The sequence below is a fragment of the Ursus americanus genome, chromosome X, assembly GCF_024610735.1.
Source record: "Ursus americanus isolate L20-20 chromosome X, mUrsAme1.1.p, whole genome shotgun sequence".
NCBI lineage: Eukaryota > Metazoa > Chordata > Mammalia > Carnivora > Ursidae > Ursus > Ursus americanus.
This window is the reverse complement of record NC_142164.1, coordinates 112,503,060-112,527,338: the sequence shown is the minus strand read 5'-3', so window position 1 is coordinate 112,527,338 and position 24,279 is coordinate 112,503,060. Positions and strand designations below refer to the sequence as shown.

At 49.5% G+C, this 24,279-nt stretch overlaps 1 protein-coding gene across 4 annotated transcripts in view; it reads right to left on the bottom strand.

The window, feature by feature from the left end:
- GPM6B (glycoprotein M6B) overlaps positions 1-24,279 on the bottom strand; it is a 160,304-nt gene that overhangs the window by 43,582 nt on the left and 92,443 nt on the right. For 3 of the 4 annotated variants that reach the window (XM_087860142.1, XM_045800680.2, XM_087860140.1), the window contains exon 1: positions 1,559-1,968. The exons of the other annotated variant lie outside the window; for it this stretch is intronic. In XM_087860142.1, the coding sequence (XP_087716268.1) occupies positions 1,559-1,619 (61 nt within the window). In that variant the 5' untranslated portion in view covers positions 1,620-1,968. Of the gene's footprint in view, positions 1-1,558; positions 1,969-24,279 lie in introns of those variants that run through there. 4 annotated transcript variants of the gene reach the window in all.

Genomic DNA, 24,279 nt, shown 5'->3' with positions numbered 1-24,279 from the left:
ACTACGTGAAATCATCTATTTTAGGAAAACGCTGCTGTGAACTGTGAGAGGCGCCCTCCCAACAGCGCTATTACATGATTACTCCCCGCAAACTTCATCTCTAATCACCGCGGAAATCAATCTATACTTTTATCTCTGTTTCTCAGCTTCATAAATACTCACCGGAGCTTCTCTTATTGCTATTCGTTCATTCATATAAATTAAAAATATGTACATACAAGAAAAGGCAAGCTTTCTGTTTCGTTGTGGCGGGTGGAGGTAGGTTTCATGCAGGGATTGAATTCAACTGCCAATTTTAAAATAAAAATACTTAATGCCACCGAAACATACACTTCAAAATGGCTAAAATGGTAAATTTCGTGTTATGCAGATTTTATCAGACTTTGAAATTTAATTAATTGAAGAAATGAAATCGTGCTGCTTATTAAATTCCGTATAAAAACAAGCAGCTTGTAGCCCAGCCTGCCGGTAGGCTCGAATACAGGAAATTGCCATGTCTGTAGGTGTAAAATGGTTGACAATTTCAGACAGTTCAACCAACATCTTCGTAAGTAAAACAGAGTTGTGCTCCCACCCTGGAAAATCACTATTGTTTAGTGACTTGTCAGTCGATCCCAGGGCCGTGGGAAATAACCTTGGCATGAAGGCTGGTGACGCTAGAGCCACTGCAGGTGTAGAGGATGTCCCTGTGCCTCTAGGACAGTCTGTAACTTCGGGCGAGGGAGACAGGTGAGCGGCGTCTCTCCTGCATGGTAATTTCACAGTGGCTGAACGGATTCTATGTGCTAGGGCACTTGGGATCAGTTTTTATCTAGGAAGAGACAGATGAATTTCGGCTTCTATTTTCTTTCTGCAAAACATGCATTTCTCTAAAAAGGCCATTCCCTATGTCCACATTGTAATAAGACTCCCCTTTAGGGACAGGACCTTTACCAATTTTCCTCCTCCAAATCTCCAAGTCATAAACGGCAGGGGACCCTCCACCCCGCTCCATCAGCACCAGGTGACAGAGCTGACATCCCCGCTCTGAAGCTCCCACTGTAAATGGTTATTACAAGTCACAGTCAGGGCCTGATACATGGAAAGAACTATCAAATTCAATAAGAAAACTAGAAAACATCCCAAATCACTGCGGCATTAGCGGAACCAAAGCAATAGTTTGCGGCCCCTCCAGTTCCTCCCCAGCATCAGCAGAAAATAACGCATTCCATGCCCCTGGGGTATAACATGCAGAACGGGAGACCTAAGTTACGACTCATTATATTAATGAAAAAAAAAAAAAAAAAGACCGTTTCCCCAATTCGGCTACCCAAGGTGACCAACTGCAGACATCCTGAGAAATCCCACATTCGGTAGGAAGATTTGGAACAGGAATGGGCTGAAGAAAGGCTGCTCTATTAATTTAACATCAGCCTACAGGCAAAAACCACCCTGAAAGCAAGACCCTGCCAGAGGGATTGTTTCAGAGCTATTTTACAAGAGACACAAAACCAGGCTACCCCTTTGAAAGCACCCCCAGTGAAAGCTTGAAACAGGCTATTGTCAGAGGGCTGGGTACCTTTTCTCTCTTGGCTTTGTTCAGTATTTTCCTCGGCTGCAGTTTCCATGGCTGGCTTCATACCATCCACCAAAAATGCTTTTCCCCGCTCCCCCAACACACACTTTTCCCCTCCTCTTCCTTTTCCTTTGGACTCTCCTCCGTCTCTTATTTACACCGCGTGATTGAGAGGTTCTGTTCTTCACTACAGTAGATTACAGCCCCTTCCAAGATGCAAAAGGCTCGTCAGCGTCAGTTTCCCTCTGCCTACTGGTCCAAAAAGACAGCTGCCAAGGAGCCGGCGGCCACACGTCAGCGAGGATCCCAGTTAGAACACAGCCATCCTGCGCCCCGTCCCACTGCGGCTCCCGGGGGACAGCCGCGCCCCCGCCCGCTGCCCGGCCGCTCGCTCGCCCGCGCCGCTCGCTCCCGGCCAAATGCACCCACTGAATGCTAATCAGCTCTCCCAGGGAAGAACAGACTTGTGACATCAGAGGACGGGATGTGGAGGAGAAGGGAGAGAGAGCCCCCTCCCACCACGTGACTCAGCTGGTCGGGATGTCTGTTCTCTCTGCAGAATGCTGGGCTTCCACCCCTGCAAACTCCTTCCTTCCCCGGCGGACCGTTTTATGGGGCTTCACGGTCTGACTGAAGTTCATTTACCCGACCCTGGCAGAAGAGAGTCAGAGGACCAGCCCGCGGTCTCTGTTTTATTCGCTTTCTTTAGGATTTGTCTCTCACGCTAGCTGAAACCTACATATATAATTATATATTAGATATGCATCATAAGATATATATTAGGGAAGAAAAAATACCTAAGAGGGAAGAAAACCCACAACATGGATTTAACAAGCTGTATGCAGTTTGGCATCAGAATTATAACCCATACACTGTCTACAACTAACATATGTGACAGAAAGAGAAAGTTGAGCTTGAGCCCAATTCATAAAAAGGTATCCCTCCGTATTTAAAAGTAAGCATAACATGCTACAAGTATATCTAGCTGACATTTTGGTGACTTCTTGGAATGAAAATGAAAATAGAACGGTTTTTCTTACTGGGCATGATTGTATCTATATAGAGCTTTATTCATGAGCTCTCCCTCAAAGTCAAAAGGGTGTTTTCAAGAGCAGTCTACATGTTCGGCGTAAAGGCTATTATTATTATTTTTTTTTTTTTAAAGATTTTATTTATTTATTCGACAGAGATAGAGACAGCCAGCGAGAGAGGGAACACAAGCAGGGGGAGTGGGAGAGGAAGAAGCAGGCTCATAGCAGAGGAGCCTGATGTGGGGCTCGATCCCAGAACGCCGGGATCACGCCCTGAGCCGAAGGCAGACGCTTAACCGCTGCGCCACCCAGGCGCCCCAAGGCTATTATTATTTTTTTTAAGATTTTATTTATTCGACAGAGATAGAGACAGCCAGCGAGAGAGGGAACACAAGCAGGGGGAGTGGGAGAGGAAGAAGCAGGCTCCTAGCGGAGGAGCCTGATGTGGGGCTCGATCCCATAACGCCGGGATCACGCCCTGAGCCGAAGGCAGACGCTTAACCGCTGTGCCACCCAGGCGCCCCGGCGTAAAGGCTATTATTGTACCAAAAATGACGAACTGCCGCTTTCACGAGCCTTCTCGCACACCCAGATACTATGGGACCACAGGTCTCAGCCCATCCAAGCATAGAAAAGCCTTCTTCTTGGTCATGAGCCATACGTTTCCAAGCATCACTGGTTTCTGTACTATGATTTAAGCATTCGGTTGACCCACTTACTTTCACTGTCTCTATTAAAGGTATTTATAGAAACTCAAGTCAACTACAGGGATGAACCCCGAAAACCACAGGGTGAAGGGTTCTCTGACCGATCACAGCTTGCCAGCTGGCTGGGTTGAGCACCCACCTTAGAAGCGAACATAAAGACAAGTTAGAGACCACCCTCTCCTAAAAAATCTCTTCCAAGGTTTGACGCTTTGTTGCTCAACACTTCCAAAAAAAAAAAAAAGTGCAAGATCCCGAATCAAAATCCTCTAACAACCTGATCTTTTAATGACTTAGTTTGAGATAATCCCGCAAACCGTCTACATTCAATACCTCTGGCCTCTGGTAAGCTAGAAAAGATTTTGAAAACCCGTTTAGCCTGTTCCAACATTTTCTTCTGATTTTACTTCTCATTTTTCACTTGAGCCATCCTCCTCGAAGTCCACACCCACAATCAACTATTCCTTTAAATGACGGCCCAGCCAATTTTGTTGTCTCACGGCAGCCTCCAACTTCAGACCGTCAGAATGAGATTCATCTGTGATCTAACTACGTTCGTGGGAAAACCGGATGATGTGCCCAAACGGGGTGGTCTTACGCATTTTTGCAAAGACTGCTTAAGTGCATTCAAACCAAAAGATGGCAATTGTTACTTTGTGACGGGCTTCTTCTCCCTCAGCAGTTTAAGGGAGAATGAAATCCAAAACAAAATTCAATTCGGCACCAAAGGGGACAATCGTGACAGCTGTGCTATTGGTTTTGTTTAAAAAGCATCTAACAAAACCATTCAATTATACACATGGCAGAATAAAATACTTTTTTGGCTATTACTTAAGAATATTATCGTTAGGGGCGCCTGGGTGGCTCAGCGGTTGAGCGTCTGCCTTCGGCTCAGGGCGTGATCCCGGCGTTATGGGATCGAGCCCCACATCAGGCTCCTCCGCTAGGAGCCTGCTTCTTCCTCTCCCACTCCCCCTGCTTGTGTTCCCTCTCTCACTGGCTGTCTCTCTCTGTCAAATAGATAAATAAAATCTTTAAAAAAAAAAGAATATTATCGTTAGATATTGTTGAAGGGGGAAGGCAGAGTACGGAAGGGGGTCTACATTAAATATGGAAGACATTTTCAAATTAAGGAGAACTCTGAAGTCTGGGTCTGTATCACAGTCTTAGAAATCAAAGCTATTGGACAAATCACAAATTCTCCGGGTGATACCCTGATCTACGTTCACCTTGAAGAACTATATGCAAATGAACAAGTCACCATTTCTGCCTTGTTCACAACTTCACCATGTTCTTTTCGTTAGGCTGATAGCGCGGGACAATTCTAAAAGTTACCTTCACTAACGGCCTCAAAAATCTCACTGACGCTTATGAAAAACCATCTGAGTTGGACAAAGCATGATAGAAAAATTGTGACTAGCAAGAAGGAAGAGTATACATTTGTAACATTCTGGGGCATGCGTCCATTTTTGGCCAGAACAATCAGCTATGTGTAATGAGTAGGATGGGAGATGGCTCGTAAAGCTGAATAATATTCTTTGAGACCCCTGAGTTAAGTCAGTCTGACTGAAGGGACGAATACTTCTGAAAGCCAAAACAGGAGTCACAAACACTGACACAAAATGGATGTATTAGATCGAACCATACAAGCTGCTAACATTGACTAAGAACAGCAATTTCACAGTAGGTTCAATATTTGCGAGTCGTCTGCAGAATTCGAGCCAGTTCCACACGCATGCATGGAATCACCTTCCAAGTGCTGACATCTCCAAGAAGCACAAGACTTCACAAGAGAGTCACCCACAGACTGCAGGGCCCGAGAACCCTCCGAAACCAGCGCGATCCTATCGGCTGCAAGCACGCTAGTGTCACAACAAAGAAGATGAGAGGAGGGAAGAGAATTTGGGGAAAGCTTCGCAGAGCTGGGCTGGCTACTGCAGTGTGCTTGGGAACTGCTGGGTAGGAGAGGGTAGGGAAGGGTGGAGAAGGGAAGGCAAGAGTAGGAAAGGACCCAGCAGAGCAGGGTGGATAACAGAGAAGCGTAGAGAAGGGAAAGGCAGGACAGGGAAAGGGGAGAGTGTCCCCAGAAACACCAGAGAGCACACAAACAGGAAAACGGTGCTGTCAGTGTGCTGCGGAGGTGATTTTCCCGACAGAGGGTTCAGAGCACAGGGGGTGTGTGTGTTGGGGGTGGAGAGTGGGGGAGGGAAATGAAGGCTAGTGACCAGGGCCGTAGGCCAGTATTCACGTAGGTTGAACACCTTGCTGATCCCGGAGGCAGCCTGGTGCTGGGGGGGAGGGGGCGGGGGGGGGGGGCACAAGAACGAATCTGATCTGTACTTTACAAGGGTCATCGTCTTTCATCATCTTGGTCGTGTGAATGACAGAGTGGCACAGGGTGAGGCCAGAGGCTGGCAAACAAGCCACCATGAGGGCCAAGCTTTGGCCCCGGGGGCGTGGGGGGGACGGACCCCGGTGACCGCGCACTGGATACATGCGGGTGGGAAAGGAGGAGGATGCGAAGGGCAGTCTGGGGTTTCCGGCGCGGGTGGGTGGGGACGTGGTCCCGGTCCCCGGCACACAGCAGGTCCTCCACAAGTACATTTTAAATGAGCAGTGAACAGATGACCGGGGAGAGACACAGACTAAAAACACACAGATTAGAGAATTTAGGGAACACGGTCTCTTAAATATAAAGGGAAAGGGAAACCGTGAAAGGGAGGGTCAAAGAGGCTAATGAGGGAAAACGAGAAAAGCAGGGGAACGAGACTGAAGTGGAAGGAGAGAAGTAGAAGAGGGTCCACGAAGGGCATAGACTGTCAGATGTCGTCAAATACTGTAGAAAGAGCAAAGAGGATGAGGACCGCCGATCAGAAAGTTATCTATTTACCACCAAACAGTCACTGGAACTTCCAGAAGAATCTGGGTCGAGTGATGGCACAGGAGGAGCAAGACACCTGGGGCTTCTCCACCGTCATTCCTCTCAGAATAGGACGCTCCGGGGGCCCGGGGGACACTGTCATCTCATACCTGGGGCTCAGGCCTGCGCCTGCCATCTTGGTCCAGTTTCCAAACTTGTCGAGAGAATTTTCATTTTTCTTCTCCGATCTATTCCATGACTATCTTCCCAGGTTTATTTTGTTACGAACAGCTCTGGCCGGCAGGTTCACGGCGCGCGCACATGTGTGCGTGCGGGGTCCACACACCAGCAGCAACTCTCCCACACCAGCGGGACGTCCTACAACTCAACTCAGTTCTGACACTCTCTACCCAGGGGCCATCGGATCCCACAGGTTAAGGGCTCAGGCCCTTGAGACTGCCGTTCCCCACCCCCCAGTTGTGCCCCCCCCAAATTCAGATGCCAGTTCCAAATCTGGTTGTCGCCTGCGCTTCCCACTGACCAGCTATAGATCAGAGGCTCCAACGACCCCCTTCCTTCTCGGATTCAATTGCTAGACCAGCTTCTAGAACTTAGAGGAACATTTTACATACTAGATTATGGGTTTATTATAAACGATACGAAAGGATACAAATCAGAAGCTAAATGAAGAGATGCTTCCAAGCTCCCTTCCAGCACGGGACTGTCCCCAAATCTCCATGTGCTCACTGACCGCTGTCCTTTCGGGGTTTTATGGAGGCTTCATTACCAAGGCATAATTGATTGAATCATTGGCCAGAGGTGGAGATGGGGGAGGGATGGGACTGGGACTGAAAGTTCCATCACTCTAATCGCAGAGTCGGCTCTACCAGTAGCCAGTCCGCATCGTTAGCTTCCAGAAGTCGGTCACCTCATTAACATAGAAAAAGACACCTGTGTGGCTCTCCCTTACCGGAAATTCCAAGGGCTTCAGGAGCTCTGTGCCAGAAGTCAGGACTGAATATTTCTTATAATAAATCACAATTTCACCAGCTCCTAGTAAATTTGCCTTACATATCTCATATGCCTGTGATCCAAAATATTGATGGGAGCGTTGAACATGACAAGACCACGGTGAGAGACTCTCGTGTCGGCCGCTATGGGCATCATCCTCGTCAGCCGACTGGTTCGTTCGTTTGTTCACTTGTTCATTCATTCGCTCATTCAACCAAGGTTCATTAAGCACCTACCACATGCCAGAAACTGAGTCCCTATTCTATGTTACATGGCTGTGATTGTCCAGTCAACCGGGAATTCATCGAGAACGGCATGAACACATGAGAATGCACAATAATCTACTTACATAGCCTCATCAAGGTCACCAGGCTATCAATCAAGTCTGTCAAATGCCTACTCTTTCTGACGTGGAAAACGGGGGCAAAAGAAAAAATTAAATTTCCCTACTGCCTACAGCCCACTGACAAGTCCTTAACACAGGCAGAGTGACCTTCCTCTGGGAGCTCAGCTGCCTCGATGTTGACACTTTGCTGAGGGCAAAAGGCGATCTTAGCCTGAACCCCCAGGATCCTGTGAGTCTACTTTAACATATAGAAATTCCTTTGGAAACTTCCTTGATCTCTATCCCCCAAGACATGCGTTAGCAATCATCCTCCAAGGATACGGCCCACCGACACACATGTGAAGGCTCTCATGACTGAGTTTTTATACTAAACAGTAATAAATGACCTTTCCCTAACAATAGCCAGCCCTGTCAAGGTCCTGGAAACCTTGTTTCCAAAATGCCTTGGAGACTTACGCTCTCCCTGACCCCCTCCCAACTTGAGAGTATATAATCAGTCACCTGTCACAACCCCAGTGCAGCTCTTTCTGCCCACGGGTCCTGTCCCTGTGCTTTAATAAAACCACCTTATTGCACCAAAAATGGTCAAGAATTCTCTCTGGACTGTTCTCTCCTGGACCCCAACATTTCTACATCACTTCTGCTTCCCTGAAATTAGATTATAGGTTTCTTATGGCCTCAGAATGACTCCTCGGAGGGGAGTCATTTAATCACCAGGAGGTATGTTTCCATATTTATTCAAACTACTAATTCCTCTGAAATTTGCACATTTCAACCAATAGTTTTTCCCCCCCAAAGTCCGGCCTCTTAGAGACTGAGCCACAGCTTCCTAGTGGCCCCGCAGCTCCAGGGAACAGAGCCTCCTCCTTCTCCTTCCCACTTACCTCTCTTCCCATTCTTGTCACTTCTTTTCTTTTCTTTTCCTTCCTTCCTTTCTCTCTTTCTTTCTTTCTTTCTTTCTTTCTTTCTTTCTTTCTTTCTTTCTTTCGTAAGATTTGAGAGCGAGCAAGCACAGGGTAGAGGGGCAGAGGGTGAGGGAGAGAGAGAATCTCAAGCAGACTCCCCACTGAGCATGGAGCCTGACGTGGGGCTCAACTCACGACCCTGAGATCATGACCTGAGCCGAAACCAAGAGTCAGGCACTTATCCAGCTGCGCCCCCCAGGGGCCGCACCGACAGTTTTCTTTACAGATCATCTCTCTTCTCCTGGTGGATGGATGCTCCCTCCTTTGTAATGAGCCAGCACGCCCCCCCCCCCGATTCCCCGAGCCCCTTCTTCTCACTGCTGAGTAAGGAGCGAAGACTGCATTTGTGGAAGACGTCATGCTGACCACCTCCAAACCAAGACAAGCAACTCAAGGCCAGTGAGTTTCTCCAAGACCTATTCTTTCCACACCGTGTCTGGGGCCTAGCAGGCCTCCACATGTCTCACGTCGTTCACGTGCCCGGGCCTAAGCCTTCCTGTGCAGCAACCTCAGAACCACAGCGGCCTCGCTTCACATTCTAGTGTGCCTGAATGGATGAATTTTAAATAAACCGCGTTTTAAAAGAAATTTTTGTTAAGTGACTCCTATTTCACATGATTCCCCATGATAAAATTAAAGATGTGTTCTGGTAGCAAGCATCTGAGCCTTGGAGGGAAAAGAATTACAAATACTGCAAGAATTCTTAAATCTTACCTTTAAAGCAGAAAAGGTACTTTTAATATAAAGTAGCAATAATATTAAAAATACGAATGCTTCTGTGCTGTGTTCAAAGTGTTGCATAAATTGAAAACTGCAAGAACTAGAAATACAGAGCCAGAAATGTGGAAGAGGACTGTTTAGAACTGGGTCTTTTCCATAATTGGACCTTCCTAAAGCTTTATTGATTTGGCAAAGCTTTTGCCTCCCTTTACCAGAATGACATTTCTAATTTTGCAGCCAGTGTGGGTTTGTAATGCCTTTTGATTTCTTAGGCTCTTTCCTGATTTTCTCAGTCCCGCCTCTATATTTGTTACACTTTCCTTTACAGGCAAGGACGCCACATACAGCTAAGAGCTGAGATGACAGATCAGCTTGGATGATGTGGATGAAAACCCTTACAAAGCTCCGGAAGCGTAGGCCGGCACCCTCGCTGTTTCTCTTTACTGGAGGAGGTGGCTCCCAGGCTGGCCACCGCCCCCCGGCTGGCGAGTACCCGTCGCGAGGAGCAAGCCTACGGGAGCCCCCGACAGCCCAATCCCTTCCCTGTCTCATCAGCTGTCTAACGACAGCAGTGTCCTCACAAAGCTGCAAGAGCCGCCCTCACGCTGATAGCTGAGTTTAGCAGAAGCCACTGGAGGGCCGAGGAACCTCTCTCTCTCTCTGTCCTGGCAAAAACTCCATTGAACATCATTTTCGAAAGGCGAGCAAGGGAGGGGGTTCAGCAGGAGCGGCTTGAGGCTTCCCGTGGTGGCAACAGCTGTGGCACGAGGGGCTGCAAGGGAGCAGGTGGGGGGGCAGCGGACGGGCGCCAGCACGGGCAGCGCTGCAGCAGGAGGCGGGGGTGCGCTCCCCTCATGGCTGTGGACCGCGCGTTCGTCCCCAGGTCAAGGTCGGCACCGCTGCCTCTCGCCCATCTCTTCGCCCAGGGCGGCCCAGCCCCGGTGCGAGGGCCAGCCGGGCGCCCTGGGCTCCCTGCACTAGGGGCCCGAAGCTCCGCCCTCGTTCCGACGACCGCAGGTGTCTCCCGGGGGGCACGGTCACCCCGGCTGACAACCGCCGCCTCACCTCGATCTTTGCTTCCCTGCGTTTCCTTTCCCGGGCCCTGGTGATCCGCAGCTGGCCAGTGGGGCTCTGAAATCCGCACCCCAGAACCCCGCGCGCCCACAGAGCCCGCTCCCACAGCCACACGTGTGCGGGGGCCAGGAGCTTTAGAATCTCCCCAGGTGATTCCACTACACAGCCACGGGATGCATGAAATCTGCGCTACAGGGAAGGGGGCCCGGCAGAGCCACTTCGGGAGAATTCTACAGAAGGCAGTTGCATGGATGGCTAGGATGCGGTCAGGGTGGCCGCGCTGGACTGGGGAACAGGTGGAGAGCACACGCCCAGGTGAGGCAGACATGAGAAACCGGGCAGGCGTCACAGCCAGGGAGAGGGGGTTCAGGGCCGATGCCGAGACTCAGCTTGGACCCCTCGAGAACAGGGACGGGAGGCTCTGTGCTCGCTTCCTAGGGCCGCTGTGACAAAGTACAGAAATTACTCCAGCTCTGGAGGCTGGAGGGCCAAAATCAAGGAGTCAGTGGGGCCATGCTCCCTCTGAGGGCTCTCGGGGAGCAGGCTTCCTGCCTCTTGTCATTTCTGGTGGCTCCCCGCAATCCCTGCTTGCAGACTCAGCATTCAGGCCCTGGTCTTCGTCATCACGCACCGTTCTCCATGTGTGCCTGCGTTTCCTCTCCGAGGCCGCTGGGCACGTTGGACTAGGGCCCACCAGGATGGAGCATGGCCTCATCTTAACAGGACCGCATCCACAAAGACCCTATTTTCAAATAAGGGCCTATTCACAGGTACCAGAAGTTAGGGCTTCAACATTTTTTTCTAGGGGACACAACTGGGAGATGGTCCAGAGCGGAGAGCCTACGGGGGGCCTACCAATTCGGGGGGGGGGTGTCTAGTGGAAGTACTCTCAAAGGAGGCAGAGATTGGAGCTGGTCCCTGGCGGGGCCCTGTCCCATAGGAGGGGGGAAGGTTGAGAAGGGGGAGGTGGTCCACAATCAAGGGGGCAGACTCGGCAAAGGCCACCGACGTGGAAAATTCCGATGTCCTTACCAGCGTCCACGGAAAGATTAGAATGGAAACCAGCTTCCAGAGGGTCTACTGAAGGACTGGGAAGCGGAGAGGAGAAGCAAGGGCGGCCGGCTTTCTAAGGAAATTGGGTAGTGACAGGAAAGCGCGAGAAAAATGTAGGCGGATGAAGGGGGAACACAGGAAGAGAGTCCCCAAATGTTTCATGCTGGAAAGGCAGCGGCGGGGGAGAGATTTAAGGCGCCGGTGGAGGCGGATAGATGAGGACACGAGATCCCCGTGGGAGGAGGACGGAACACTTCCCCTCTGAAGTGGGAGTGAGGAAGCGGGAAAGGGAGTGAAAAGAAAAAGACCGTCCAAGATGTAAGGAATTCCATCTTGGAAGAGGCGGCGGTGATGGTGACAGTGACGGGGAGCTTCGAAGGGACCAGGCGGAGCTGTGAAGGGTGCATTTGTTCCTGGATTCAGTCCACGTCAGAGCCCAAAGAGGGAGGGCCCAACAGCCGCATTTTAGGGGTGACATAATGGCAGGGAAGACAGTCTGGCCAGTCTCAGGCAACTTGCCCTGTGTCCAGATTGCTTGGGGACTTGAGCAGGGCTGAGTCTTTAGGGGATCAGGGGCCCTGGGGAACCCCAGGGGATCAGAGAGCGAAGCAGGGGAGGGAGATAAGCGGTACCCTTGCTGCGTGTCTCATCACATTGGAGGGAAGCGGCCCCCAACACGATGGAACCACACCTAAAGCCTGAACAGCAACAAGAACCCGATGTGAGGAGGGGGTTTTGATGAAAAAAGCAAAGTTTCCACTTCTTCTGTGCACACGAGGCACACGTCCGGAGACAGACAGCTGACCTACTGAGGACGTGCTTCCTGACTCATTATCACATCCCTGGGGAGCCCCGATTCCTCGCTGGGAGTGGCACACGGTCCATGAGCGCCTCCCGCCACCGCTCCCAATTAACTGGCCCACCGCGCGTGCACCAGCCGCGCGTGCACCAGCCACGCGGACAAGCCCCAGTGAGCTGTTCCACTGCGGCTACGCCATCCCAGGCACGTCTCCAGGACAGTTCCTGCTCGGTTTGCCAGCAACCACGGGGGCTGGAGTATTCTCTGACCCAGAGAGAGCTGGGCGCTCGACCTCAAAGCTGGGTGAAACCGGGGTGCTCTGCGGGGCATTTTCCTGATATCATCTGCCAAAACCCCAACCACGCCACCTCCCCAGCTCCTCTTCCCTTCCTGAAAGGCCCAGCCCCAAAGCCTGGCTCCTTCAGGAGGCCTCCTTGGGGAACCCCGCGTGCTTCCCTCTTTGTCGCCGCCTGCCTACCCCTGTCCCAGTTTGTCCAGCTAACCATGCTGGAAAGACACTGCCTTTCCCGGTCCCCCAACGCGGGTGGGAGACAAAGGCTCATGCCACCCCGGACCAACCCTACCCCTCACTGTTGTGCCCCCACGGAAGGCAGCGCCCAGAATCTTTGGCCTGTTTTGCTGCAGGAAGCGAGACATTTTCAAATTCAGGGTGAACTCACAAGACACGTGGGCTGTGAAAATTCTCACCACAGAGGATGGAAAGTTAGAGGATGGGCCTGGCAGGATGGGGATAAAGATGATGTGACCCCTTCCAACTCTGAGAGGTCCAGGTGAGTTAAGGAGACCTTATTCTGGTCCAGATGCGGGGCTCACGATCCCCCGTCCCTGAAATGGAGGCAGTGTGCGGATTAAGGGGTTTCTGTCTGTTGGGCTGCTGGGTAAAGGCAGGCAGGCACACGCACCCCCACGTACCTCTCGGGGAACCGGACCCCTCCAAACCCAGTCCTCAATAGAGCCCACTTGCTACTGATCCGACCACAGGAAACACGAAGAGCCCTGGGGCCGCCTCTCTTTCCCCGCGCTGCCTCGTTCTGGCCCTTCCGCAGCTGCCATCGGGCCCTTGCACGAACCTGGCAGGGCCAGCTACGAGGCGCACAGCTCCCAGCCCGGCGCCCAGGCTCAGCGCAGCCCCCAGACGGACGGCTGCAGCGCCACGAGATGGGACCGCAGCCCGGGAGGCGCCGTGCGAGGCCAACACGCGGGAACCGAGGGGCCCCTTGTACCAACACTGCGGCCCAAGCTTGGACCCAGCTTCTCTCATCTTGGCCTTCGCGACGGCGGTGAGCCATGGGCCTAACCGTCCCCCTAGTACGGATGGAGAAACCGACACCAAAGGGAGCCAGAGGGACCTGGCCAAGGTCACACGGCTGGTCAGTGGCAGAGCTGAACCTTGCCTCGGGCCACTGGAGGCCGAAGTCAACAAGCCTCCGGTGAAACGCAGGGCGGCGCTCCTCCCCAGCGTCCGCAGCCTGGCCCACCGGCCCCGCGGCCCAGCTCTAGCATCTCCCAGCCGCCCGAGGCCACGTGCCCTTCCTGAGCCTCGGCTTTGCCGCCCATTCAACGGGCTGCGGCTCGGGGAGTGAGCGAACTACCGCACAGAAAGCCCGCACACGACGCCTTGTACAGGGTGCTGCGAAAGTGCTCTTGTCTCTGTCGTGTACGTCCTGACGCTCCCACCACCACCACACAGGTCCGAGGGGGAGGCAGAGAGAGCAAGGAAGAGCTGGTGACATTACATCCTTCCAGATCTTTCCCTGTCCCCGAGGGGGGTCACTTCTGAGCCCTTGTCTGGCTTGACTGGATTTTTTAGGGCACTCCTGACTCCCACATCTCCCCAGACCTCCCTGGGGAGGTTCAGCTGGGACGCAATGTCTGTGATTAAGCTGCAAATAAATAAACGGAGCTAAGAAGAATAAGGCAATGAGATTAAAAAAGATGTGTCTCCAAGGGCACTCTTTAACAAATTGTCAAAATTGGTTTCTGGAATCTGGAGGACGTTGCTAACACCTGAGTACTCAGAACCAAATTAGATTTGCCTCTGATTTTTATTTAAAAAAAAAAAAAGGCACAGAGAGCCCTGCCCTCAAGAAGGGCCTCAAGCTTGGTTTGTTGCTCTGAAGTCACGGTGTCAGAACTCCTAATAATACCACCTTTAAATCTGTATTTCGCAAGTGAAGCCGATCGGCCACTGAAGCAGGAGCTCGAGCCCCTCGCCACCCTCCTTGCACGTGACATTCGCTATGGCACGTGAGCACAGAATTCCAGCAGGCCCACCAGATGCGGAAAGTTCTGCGAGATTCCAAGGCAGTACGAAGGAAGCGTGCCGTGTTTACCACCGAGTAAGCACTGCCTCTGTCACTTGGCATCACGAGGACTTGGGCTGCTCACACCCGAGCCTCTGCTTTCTTGAAGGTCAGAGGCAGGACAAGATGCTTCGTGAAGCCTGTCCTGGCTCTAAGGTCCACTGGGCCTTACGTGACCAACCAGTTCATCAGGATGGTTGTAAGAAATAAAAGAAGAGCACACAAGGAGTCCTGCAGCATCACTGTCCCTGTCCACCTAAGTCACGTCACTGCACAGGGCAAACGCTCTTTCAACTGCTTGAACAGACATCTGGACACCCTGGCATGGATTCTACTGGGCTCCTGGCATTCTCTGGAGCGAGATGCCAACAACCTGTTCTTTGGAAGCATGGGGGACAACTAAGTTGTCCTCAGCTCTGATGTCACTGACCTTGAACCTCTCAAAGCGGTCACATTATGCTTTCTTCATATGCTAAGAGCACAAAGAAAGGAAAACTGGGTAAAAGCATTACACAAAGACATTTTATGATAAAATTTAGACCCTTATCACCCACTTAAAAACATATTTTAGAAACAAAATGGATAAAACTTAGTGCTATTCAGTAGACTAAAAGAAAAACTAAACTTGATACTTCTAATAGGTTTTCGCTTTCTCCCCCCAAACACAAATCTGGTAGTTTTAGTTTAAAATTGGTTAAGATCTTTTCATGGATCAGGGATCATAATTTTTCATACAACCAAATCAATCTACTTAGTACTTTTTAACCATGATAAAACAGGTTACTGGTAGGCTATTTGTCAGCCTTTGAAAGGCTAGGGAGATTGAGGGGATCCGGGTGAGTGCGTGGCTATCACCTTCCCCTCCTCTACTCCAGACGTGACCTTCCTGAGACTACCTACTCGGATGGACGATGAACAACCCAGACGAGCAGTCTCACCCGAAGTGATTCTGATCAACACGCCGAAGTCTGAAAACCACTCATGTACAGCACAGTATGATTACCCGACACAGAACTTGACAACATCTTCGAGATCTGCCAGTACGGAGCTTGACAGAGTCTTTGAAATTTACTTTCTGGTATTAGAATGCCTGCTCTTGCGAGTTTAGGGAAACACCCCGGACCTGTAGACATGTCATTCAAGAGCCCTCAGATGGAAATCTACAGAAAACCAGTGCCTTGCTGTATAAAATAGGAACTGCACAAAAACATGAGCTATTTCGTTTCGTCTACCGCCAATGAGAATCTACACTAAAAAAGACCCTCCACCCAAATTAAGAAATAAAAAAATAAAAAAACAAAGACCTCCCAACCACACACTTTTTAAATACAGTCACATTTTTGCCAATGCAATATTTTATTAAATTGCCCCTTCTGTTCTTTTTCTGGGATGGAAATTAGAAGCAGGAGGAACGCGTGTGGGTCCTTCGCTCCACTAACACAGTGGGCTCTCGAAGTCGGAAACCACTAAGACAACTTGAAATAACCATCCCTGCCCGGTCAGATGGAAGCCATCCTCATGTGTAGGAAGGGCCACCAATGGAGAGTCAACATGAGCGATCTCGTTGAAGGCTACTAATAAAATATCTCACGTCGTTGAACCGCACGCTGTGTCTCCCTACCGGGGAATACACGGATTCAGAGCATCTCCAAGCAAAGGGCAAAATCTGAGGAACTTCTGTAGTTTCCAACCTCAGGAATGGACCGGGCACACGAGGCCCAACAGACGCTGGGTCTCCACAGCCGTACTTAGGACTCAAATTGGGCGCGCCATCGCTAAATGGGAAAGTTTACGCTTTTGTCAAAAATGTAAACTCGTGCCTCTAGATCCCAACACCGTACAGCAGGGTCCCGAGCGATGTCTGGGCCATGGCTGCACAACCGCTGCAGATGAACGCCATGAAGCCACACGGACGCTGAGAACGGACTCAGCAACTGCCCCGCGATTTGAAGACAGAACAGAATTCTCTCTCATCACTGAAAAAACTCTAGAAGGGATTTTTCAACAGAGGACTTAGGAACACTTCTGACGGGAAAGGATTTCCAGAAGTCAGCACAGGTTCCTGAGGAACAAGTAACATCAAAATAGTCTGCTTTCTTTTTCTATTTAAATATTTCATCTGCGAACAACATATTTAAACAACGGTAAATCAGAAAAAACTGATTTTTCCCCACGGACACCTTATGAATCAGTTTTATTCAAACTCTTTCCCCGCATCTTCGACACAGTTTGTTCGGCCATCCAGAATCTTTGTCGTTGCCAAAGCACCATTTGGAGTCACCTACTGGTTTCCCAGAGCCCATGATCTTTGCTAACTTCCTTGCGGACACCCAGCGCTTCCAAACACTCCGCACCTGCCGCTGAGACACGCACAGCAGCCACGTGCCCATGCACGGCACGCCTAGCTTTACACGGGTCAGGCAGTCACAGTTTCTCCTAAAGTCTACCTTAATAATTTCTACATCAGTGGCATAATGCATCGCTAAAACAAATCTCTTTTTCTTTTAAAGATAAGGTTACCAGATCAGGTGAATGCCATCTTCCACACTGACCTCACAAGCCAATGGATAAAACCCTTTCCCTGTTTGGGGGAGTAAGACAGTGTGTAATGTCGGCAACATGCCACTGTACTTCAAAACGTGTTCATTCTAGGGCTGCCTGGGTGGCACAGTCGGTTAAGCAGCCGACTCTTGGTTTCGACTCAGGTCCTGATCTCAGGGTTGTGGGTTCGAGCTCTGCATCGGGCTCCATGCTGAGCACGGAGTCTGCTTGAGATTCTCTCTCCCTCTCCCCCTGCCTCTGCCCCTCCAGCTCGTGCTCTCTCTCAAATAAATAAATACATCTTAAAAAAAAAGTTCATTCCATGTTCTCAATCAATAAACAATGTGAGGTCAGTTAATCATACACTGCAGTGGGATCAGAACGAGCTAATGTGATTTCAAAGTGGCTGCTGAAGGATGGGTGGCAATTAGGAGGGGAAGCTAACCAACTACTATGCCACTGGGCTTTGTCCTCCCCCCATGCCATGGAGGTGGCAATGTCACCTAGGGCCCTGAGAGGGCAAGCCATTCACCTTCAGATGAGGTCACTGGAGTCAATCTAGAATTTCTTCACAGAAGCGACCACGAGAAGAGTTTTGTTCAGTTCTTCCCTGATTTTCTGGTCCGGCTTAAAATAAATGTCACGCACACACAGAATTCTAAAGCAGGAGGAAAATTTTAAAACTGTCTAGCTCTTCTTTCCTTTTCTAGTCTGTAATTGGGAAAGACTGGACTAAAGCTTCAGGTCTCCTGACTCACAGCCAAAGATGCTCTTGTTTTCGCCTGATGCATAGTTATCAAAGTAAATATTCTGTTAGGATAAAGTCCAAACGCCAAATCTGCAATGCACACACTCAACAGAGATAATTCTTCCTAAAATATACATTACATCTTTGCAAAAACACACGCATGAATTTTACAAAATACCTTTTAAAAGTCAGATTGTATTGGGCCAAGACAGTGTAACGGAAAAGGCAACATAAATCTTTGGAAATCAATGCTTGTTAACATCAAGTTATCTTTTTAATGAAAAGCCACTGATAAACCATGCCATTGGATTAAGTGAGCTAATGCATGCCACGGGCTTTGCACAAGAGCTGGGAACACTCAATAAAAAGTAGCTGTTATGATTAATAGGCAAGACCAGAGTGGGGTTGAAGATGCTTTTTTCCACGAAGGCAATAAAGCTCCAGGATGGAGCTTGTCAACCAGCCCCAGCCACAGGATAATGGATGGATAACGGTCACCTGCTCCATCCGCTCTCAGGGGAGAACCGAGGATTATGGGAAATTCCCAGCTCCCAAACTGGGATCTCACTCATTCTTGCCGACTCGGGAGAGTAGACCAAAGTGCAAGGGAATGACAGCAGTGTATGGTAAGAACAGATGCATACACTTATCCAAATAAAAAGGAAATCCATGCACACCTCTATGCTTTCTTATCAGCAACACACTGGAACTTCTCACCGAGAACCGTAGCATGAGTGTGATGCGTTCCACAGCGGAGAATGGCTGCCTTGGGGGAACATGAAATGCCTCTAAGCACTTAAAATGAGAAAGTTTTCAAAGACTCCAAGCCGCCGCTGCCGTTGTTGTACCTCCGAAGAAGAAATGCTCCCTAATGTTTGCGATAACAGAGAAAAATAAGCAAAGTCTTGATTTAGGCCAATTCCTCAAGTCCCAAAACTAAATATGAGTTTGTAGCCTTTTTTTAAAGTGCCTGTTTCTGAGGTTTGGCAGAGAAAGGATAAATTGAACATAGTACTGTGAAATTCATATGTAGTTAGAAAATTTAACATTTCTTTTTTTAAGATTTGAGAGCGCACACACGCCGGGGGCGGGGGGTGGGGGAGGCGCTCCCAAGCAGACTTCCTGCCGAGCGTGGAGCCCACGCAGGGCTCGATCCCACCGCCCTTGAGATCATGACCTGACCAGAAAACCAAGAGTTGGAAGCTTAATTGACAGAACCACCCAGGTGGCCCATGGACATTTTTATTTCTAATTGGCCACCCTGATAATTAGCTTATTTAAAATGTCAAAAATCCTATTCGAGGGATTTGCTGTGTAACCTTTTTCTGCTGCTCAGAGAAAAGCTTCATGGGTGAAAGTGACAGGTAATTTGTCATATTCGCACCCAATAGCTGATCAGTCAATATGTTAATTATCTGGTGTATTTATTCCTTTTTAAAAAGTTATCTATTTTTCACTAATGACTGCTAATTTGGTAATATTCAGAAAGAAAGGTGATCTCAATTTCAAACCTGTTAACCCCTTGTTTGTTTTAATACATTCAGCGGGGTAAAGACAGAAATCATTTCACAACTTAAACTATTATCGTGAACAAAAAACAGTCAGTTCATATAGTTGCTTTACTCCATCTCACTTGGACTGCCCTAACGGTTCTCAGTCTAAAACCTCTGCCTAAAATTTTACCTTCTGAACTTTTCAGCCAGAACATTTGCATTTCTTTCTCTTTGTTTCTAACTCAGAAAAAAATCCAGATACCTCATTACTTCTCAATTAAAATTGTACTAAGGCTTATAGTCGGAAGTGCACAGAAGGTGTCGAAAGCCAATTCTTTCCTTTTTAAAAACTTGGAATTTACTGCTAACAACACTGAAACGTTCTAAACCTTTTAACTCTTCATAACTCATTGGTTTACTTGACACACATTTCTCAAGCTCCAGCCACACGCCAGGACTGTGCTGGGCACTGCGAAGCTAAGAAGAGAGGGGGGGGTGGTTTGCCATTTGAGCAGCTAAGGGGATCTTGGGAGCAGAGGGACACAAACATTCACTTAGGATTAGCAAATATCAGCCCAGCCCTCGTGTGGGGGCACCGTCACGGCAGCTGCAATCACAGGGGCTCTCCCTCAGCAGAACGGACCGTCCGCAAGCACAGGCCCAGCGTCTGGCCCAGGGCAACTGCTATGGGTGTTGCTGACGGCCAATAAGCAGGACCTGGTTCTCAGCCTCCCAGAACACACACAACCCACCATGGGAGGACGGGAGGAATTGGGGGGCAGGTGGGCACGGGCCGGTGATGGAGCAAAGCTCAACTCACGGGAGAATGGCAGATAAATGCTGGGGGGGGGGGGGCGTGAGGGCCAAGGAGGCCTTCTGGAGGAAAGACTACCTGGATGGGTACTTACTTCAGGGATGTGGAGCAGCGGTTCTCACCCAATGATGCTTTTAGGGATTTCACCCTGTCTTCATGAGTCCCAGACCCCACTGTAGAAACTGGGAGTTCACCATTTTCCCCAAATCCACCTGGGAAGCAAGCTCCTCAACACCTCTAATTAGGTCTCAGATCTTCACCTGCAGAGCCCGGTAATATTCAGTCCACACAACTTAAAGTGATCAGGAAGATTAAATAAGAACGTAGCAACGTGGAGGGAACAGCGCCTGGCCACCATAACTACAGGTTAGCGTAGATAAAAGCTAGTCACTTTCGTGTGCCTTTCTCAAAGCTATCATTATACAAGACTTTTTCCAAGTTGCCACCATTATCAGCAGCTGCCTGAACCATTAAGCACTCTGCAAGGGTTTTGCGCATCTCTGAGTTTCAAAACAGGGGGAAGAAGTCTCACTTGCAGGAGTTTGCTTAATTCCCAGTTTCATTCAACTTTACATTTTTAAAAAAGATGTATTTTTTTATTTTAGAGAAAGAGAGAAAAAGCTCATGAGCCTGGGGTGGGGGGGTGGGCGCAGAGGGGGAGGAGGAGGGAAAGAATCCCAAGCAGACTCCATGCTAAAGGTGGAGCCGGACGTGGGGCCCGATCTCACAACCCATTAGATCATGACCTGAGCTGAAACAGAGTCGGATGCTTAACCGACTGAGCCACCCAGGCGCCCCTCGACTTTTGCATTTTTATAGTGAAACAAACGTGTAAGTGGATGATCACTGCTGGATGTAAAAAAAAAAAAAAAAAAAGCTCAACAAGGGGCATGTGGGTGGCTCATTCGGTTGAGCATCTGACTCTTGGTTTCCGCTCAGGTTGTGATCTCAGGGTTGTGGGATCGAGCCCCACATGGGGCTCTGCACTCAGCACAGTCTGCTTAAGACTCTCTCTGCCCCTCCCCTCTCTCTCTAAAACAAATAACACCTTTAAAAAATGCTCAACAATATTCTGTATTCACACACACACAAGATGCTACTCAGAATAAGGGGGCTCTTGAATGCTGATCTTATGCCACCTGTCGAGGTTAAAACAAATGAACAAACAAAACACGTGTTCAACCATTGCTTTGTGATGTGAGTTTGAATGAGACAAGTCTTGGGCTTGCCACCATTACCAATTGGTACTTTAAGTCACTAAAATGAGGTGGCGGATCTGCTTCTTCACTCTGACTTCCTTGACCTACTGATTTTAATCAGAAAAATAGATTAATGGTAGCTGCTGAGCGGTTGTGATTTTAATGCCAGACTGTGCTTACCATACCAATGAACAAAACCCAGACCTTAACTTAAAGAAGCAACAAAGCCAGAGTCCGTCATTTAAAACCTGCTTGCGTCCAGTATGTGAGCTAATTCTCTGTCGAGGTGAACGAATGAGCTCTAACTGCGGTTTCTACCCAATGAAGTTCCCTGGGTGTAAATAACATCCCTTGTTACAATGCAAAGATTAACCAGCTTTGCAGAATTTATGGTCAAGAGAAACAAAGATGCAACGTTTAACTTTTTTTTTTTTAGAAAGCACATTAGCTACCACTGCAATAAAGACATCCTATAATTTTGTTTCACGCTGGAAGCATACCCCTATCAGTATCTACTAAGCACTCAGCACAAACCTAGAATTCAATTAACATTCATTTCCTAGCTTCAAACGGTGGTATAAAACTCACTATCATGTGCTATATAGACTATGCTACAAGTATACATGACAAATATACAAATTGCCTCCAATGAGTCATGTGAAATTTCAATTCGGAAGCACTTTTGTTGGTCTTAATGGCTATTTGGCAACGCATGCATTATTCTTCAGTTATAAAATTCGCACGTTTAAAGAACTGAGCTAAAACGTGCCCACAGGAATTAAAGCAATGCACTTCCCTGCATAAAAATCCGCCAGTCAAAGCAGGAAGGAAAACATATTTTTCCTATTGTTGGATGTGGGATTCCACATCCAATCCTGGCTAACTCTGGCACATAAAAATCAAAGTTGAACACAGAAAAATCTAGCCACACATCCAAGGAGAGCGCCAAACGACTAAGCTGAAGACACGACAAACGTAACTGCGGACGGTGTTAAACCACCGTTCGGCTGGCTTGGGGAGCGCAGGCATCCAGATAGCCTTTCAGTCGTGGCCTTGGCCTAATCAAGTTTTTGCCATTTCAAATCACCGATTTCTTTTTCTCTTGGTTCTGCCCTGTCTAGGCGGTGGAAGGCCCCGAGTGCCTTCCGTCACTTCCCCACCCCGCAGCACTGAGTCCGAAGCACCCAGCCTTCCTGCAAGGGGGCGGCCTGAGTGCCCCAGAGAAGGGGCTGTCTGGCAACGAGAGGCAGTGCCTGGGGGTGGGGGCCAGAGCAAACCCATGAGAACCCACTCAACCCCGGGCAGCCGGCAGCCCCGGGGGAGGGGGGCCGTCACTGGTGAGCCGAGCTGCCGCCCTATTCATCCCCTTTGTCCCTGCACAATCCAGAGCCGAGCCTCCCCTGGTCATCATTCATATCGCAGGGCTGACAGGCCAGAGAGAAGACTCGGGAGGGGAAACGGGCCTCAAATTAGCATATTTCTCCCCTCCACACAAAGGAGGCTTTTAAGCTTCTGTTTTTTAAAACCAGGGGAGAGAGAGAGGAGGAGGGGATAAAGCTGGGGGCTGCTCTTAGCAACAGTGTCTGAATGTAATGATTTGCCTCCCTCAAAGCGACTTGCGAGTTTTTCAATTTTCTTAAAGCAAGCCTCTCAAATGGCCTCAAAACTTAGTAGAAAATATTTATTGGGCTGCTAGGTAATAAACATCCTCCCTCTCGTCATTAAATTGCAATTAAACTCTGATTAAAAAAATTAATTATAAACCCTAAACTCGTCCTCCAATCCTGCTATGGAGTAGGGCCCCTCCCTTGCTCCTGGAGAAACGGTCAAAATCAACAAACGCAGTTATTGTGATACTTATTCAGGGGGAAGTCTCCGAGGGGACGCCCTTGCCATGTTTATTGATACGTTTTTGATCTTCAGTAGTGAAAAGGTGGGTGGGAGGGAGGCCGAAAGGCACCAGGAATGCCCTGATTACCCTGCGACGGGAGCATGGGCTGCGAGTAATGACCTCACGGCGCCTTGCCGCACAGGCTGTGTCCCTGTGTTTGCCAAAGACGTCACCTTCGTCTTTGCTAAAGGAGAGCCTTAAAGCTGCACCAGGCTCGGGCTGGCAGAGCAGACTGGAACGTCTGAAAGGTCATAAAAACTGTATCCACCCGGTAAACCTCTAAGAGGTCAGCCAAAGAAATGATTTGTGTTTCATTCCACCAGATATTAATTCTCCAAAAGATGGAATCTCAATTCGAGGGGGAGAAATGAAGATCTCTCTGGCTCAGAACGAATGTTTTGAAAGGGCTCTGCCCCTTAACAATAACTCCAAGCCATCAGAGGGAATTAAAATGCTGCCCTACTCCACTCAAGCTCCGGTTGCTCCATCAGGGCTCGGGCAGATCTGGAAGGCCCCGGGGAAGGAAGGCCGGGGAGGCTGGGCGCCTTAGAGCTCTCCCAAGGGCCGAGAGGAGCCAGGCGCCGGCGGCGGCTCGGGCTAAGCGTGGCTCTGGAAGGCGGCCCATGCTCTCCTGCCTTCTCCCTTCTGGAAGGGAGAAGGAGGCTGCTGAAAATGATGGTGGGGCCATCTGCTCTGCCTCCCGACCATGCCCCCGCAGAGCTGGCAGAGCCTCCTGCCTTTAATAGATGCCTAGACACTGCCCCCTCCCGCAGGCCCGCGTCCCCACGCGGGACCCAGAGTGCACCTGTGTGTATGGCCCAGTCTCCGGTCGCTGATCCTGCCTCAGCCTCCCCATTTTCCCCAATGGACCCGCAAACTCTTGGCTCCCCCCTCCATCTCACTGTCTCCTCTACAGCACACACACGCCCCCTTTTCTCTATTTACTGCTGTCTCGCTGGCCCGCATCGCCCTTCAGGGTGGGCCTCCCCTAAACCCGGCGCTTCCAGGGATGAGAGCTCAATTTAGAAACTGATGTTCATGAATCACTAGACTGTCCACCTGAAACTAATATAATACTGTATGTTAACTAACTGGAACTAAAATAAAAGGTCAAAAAATCGAAAGGAAAAAAATACAGTATTTTTTAAAAG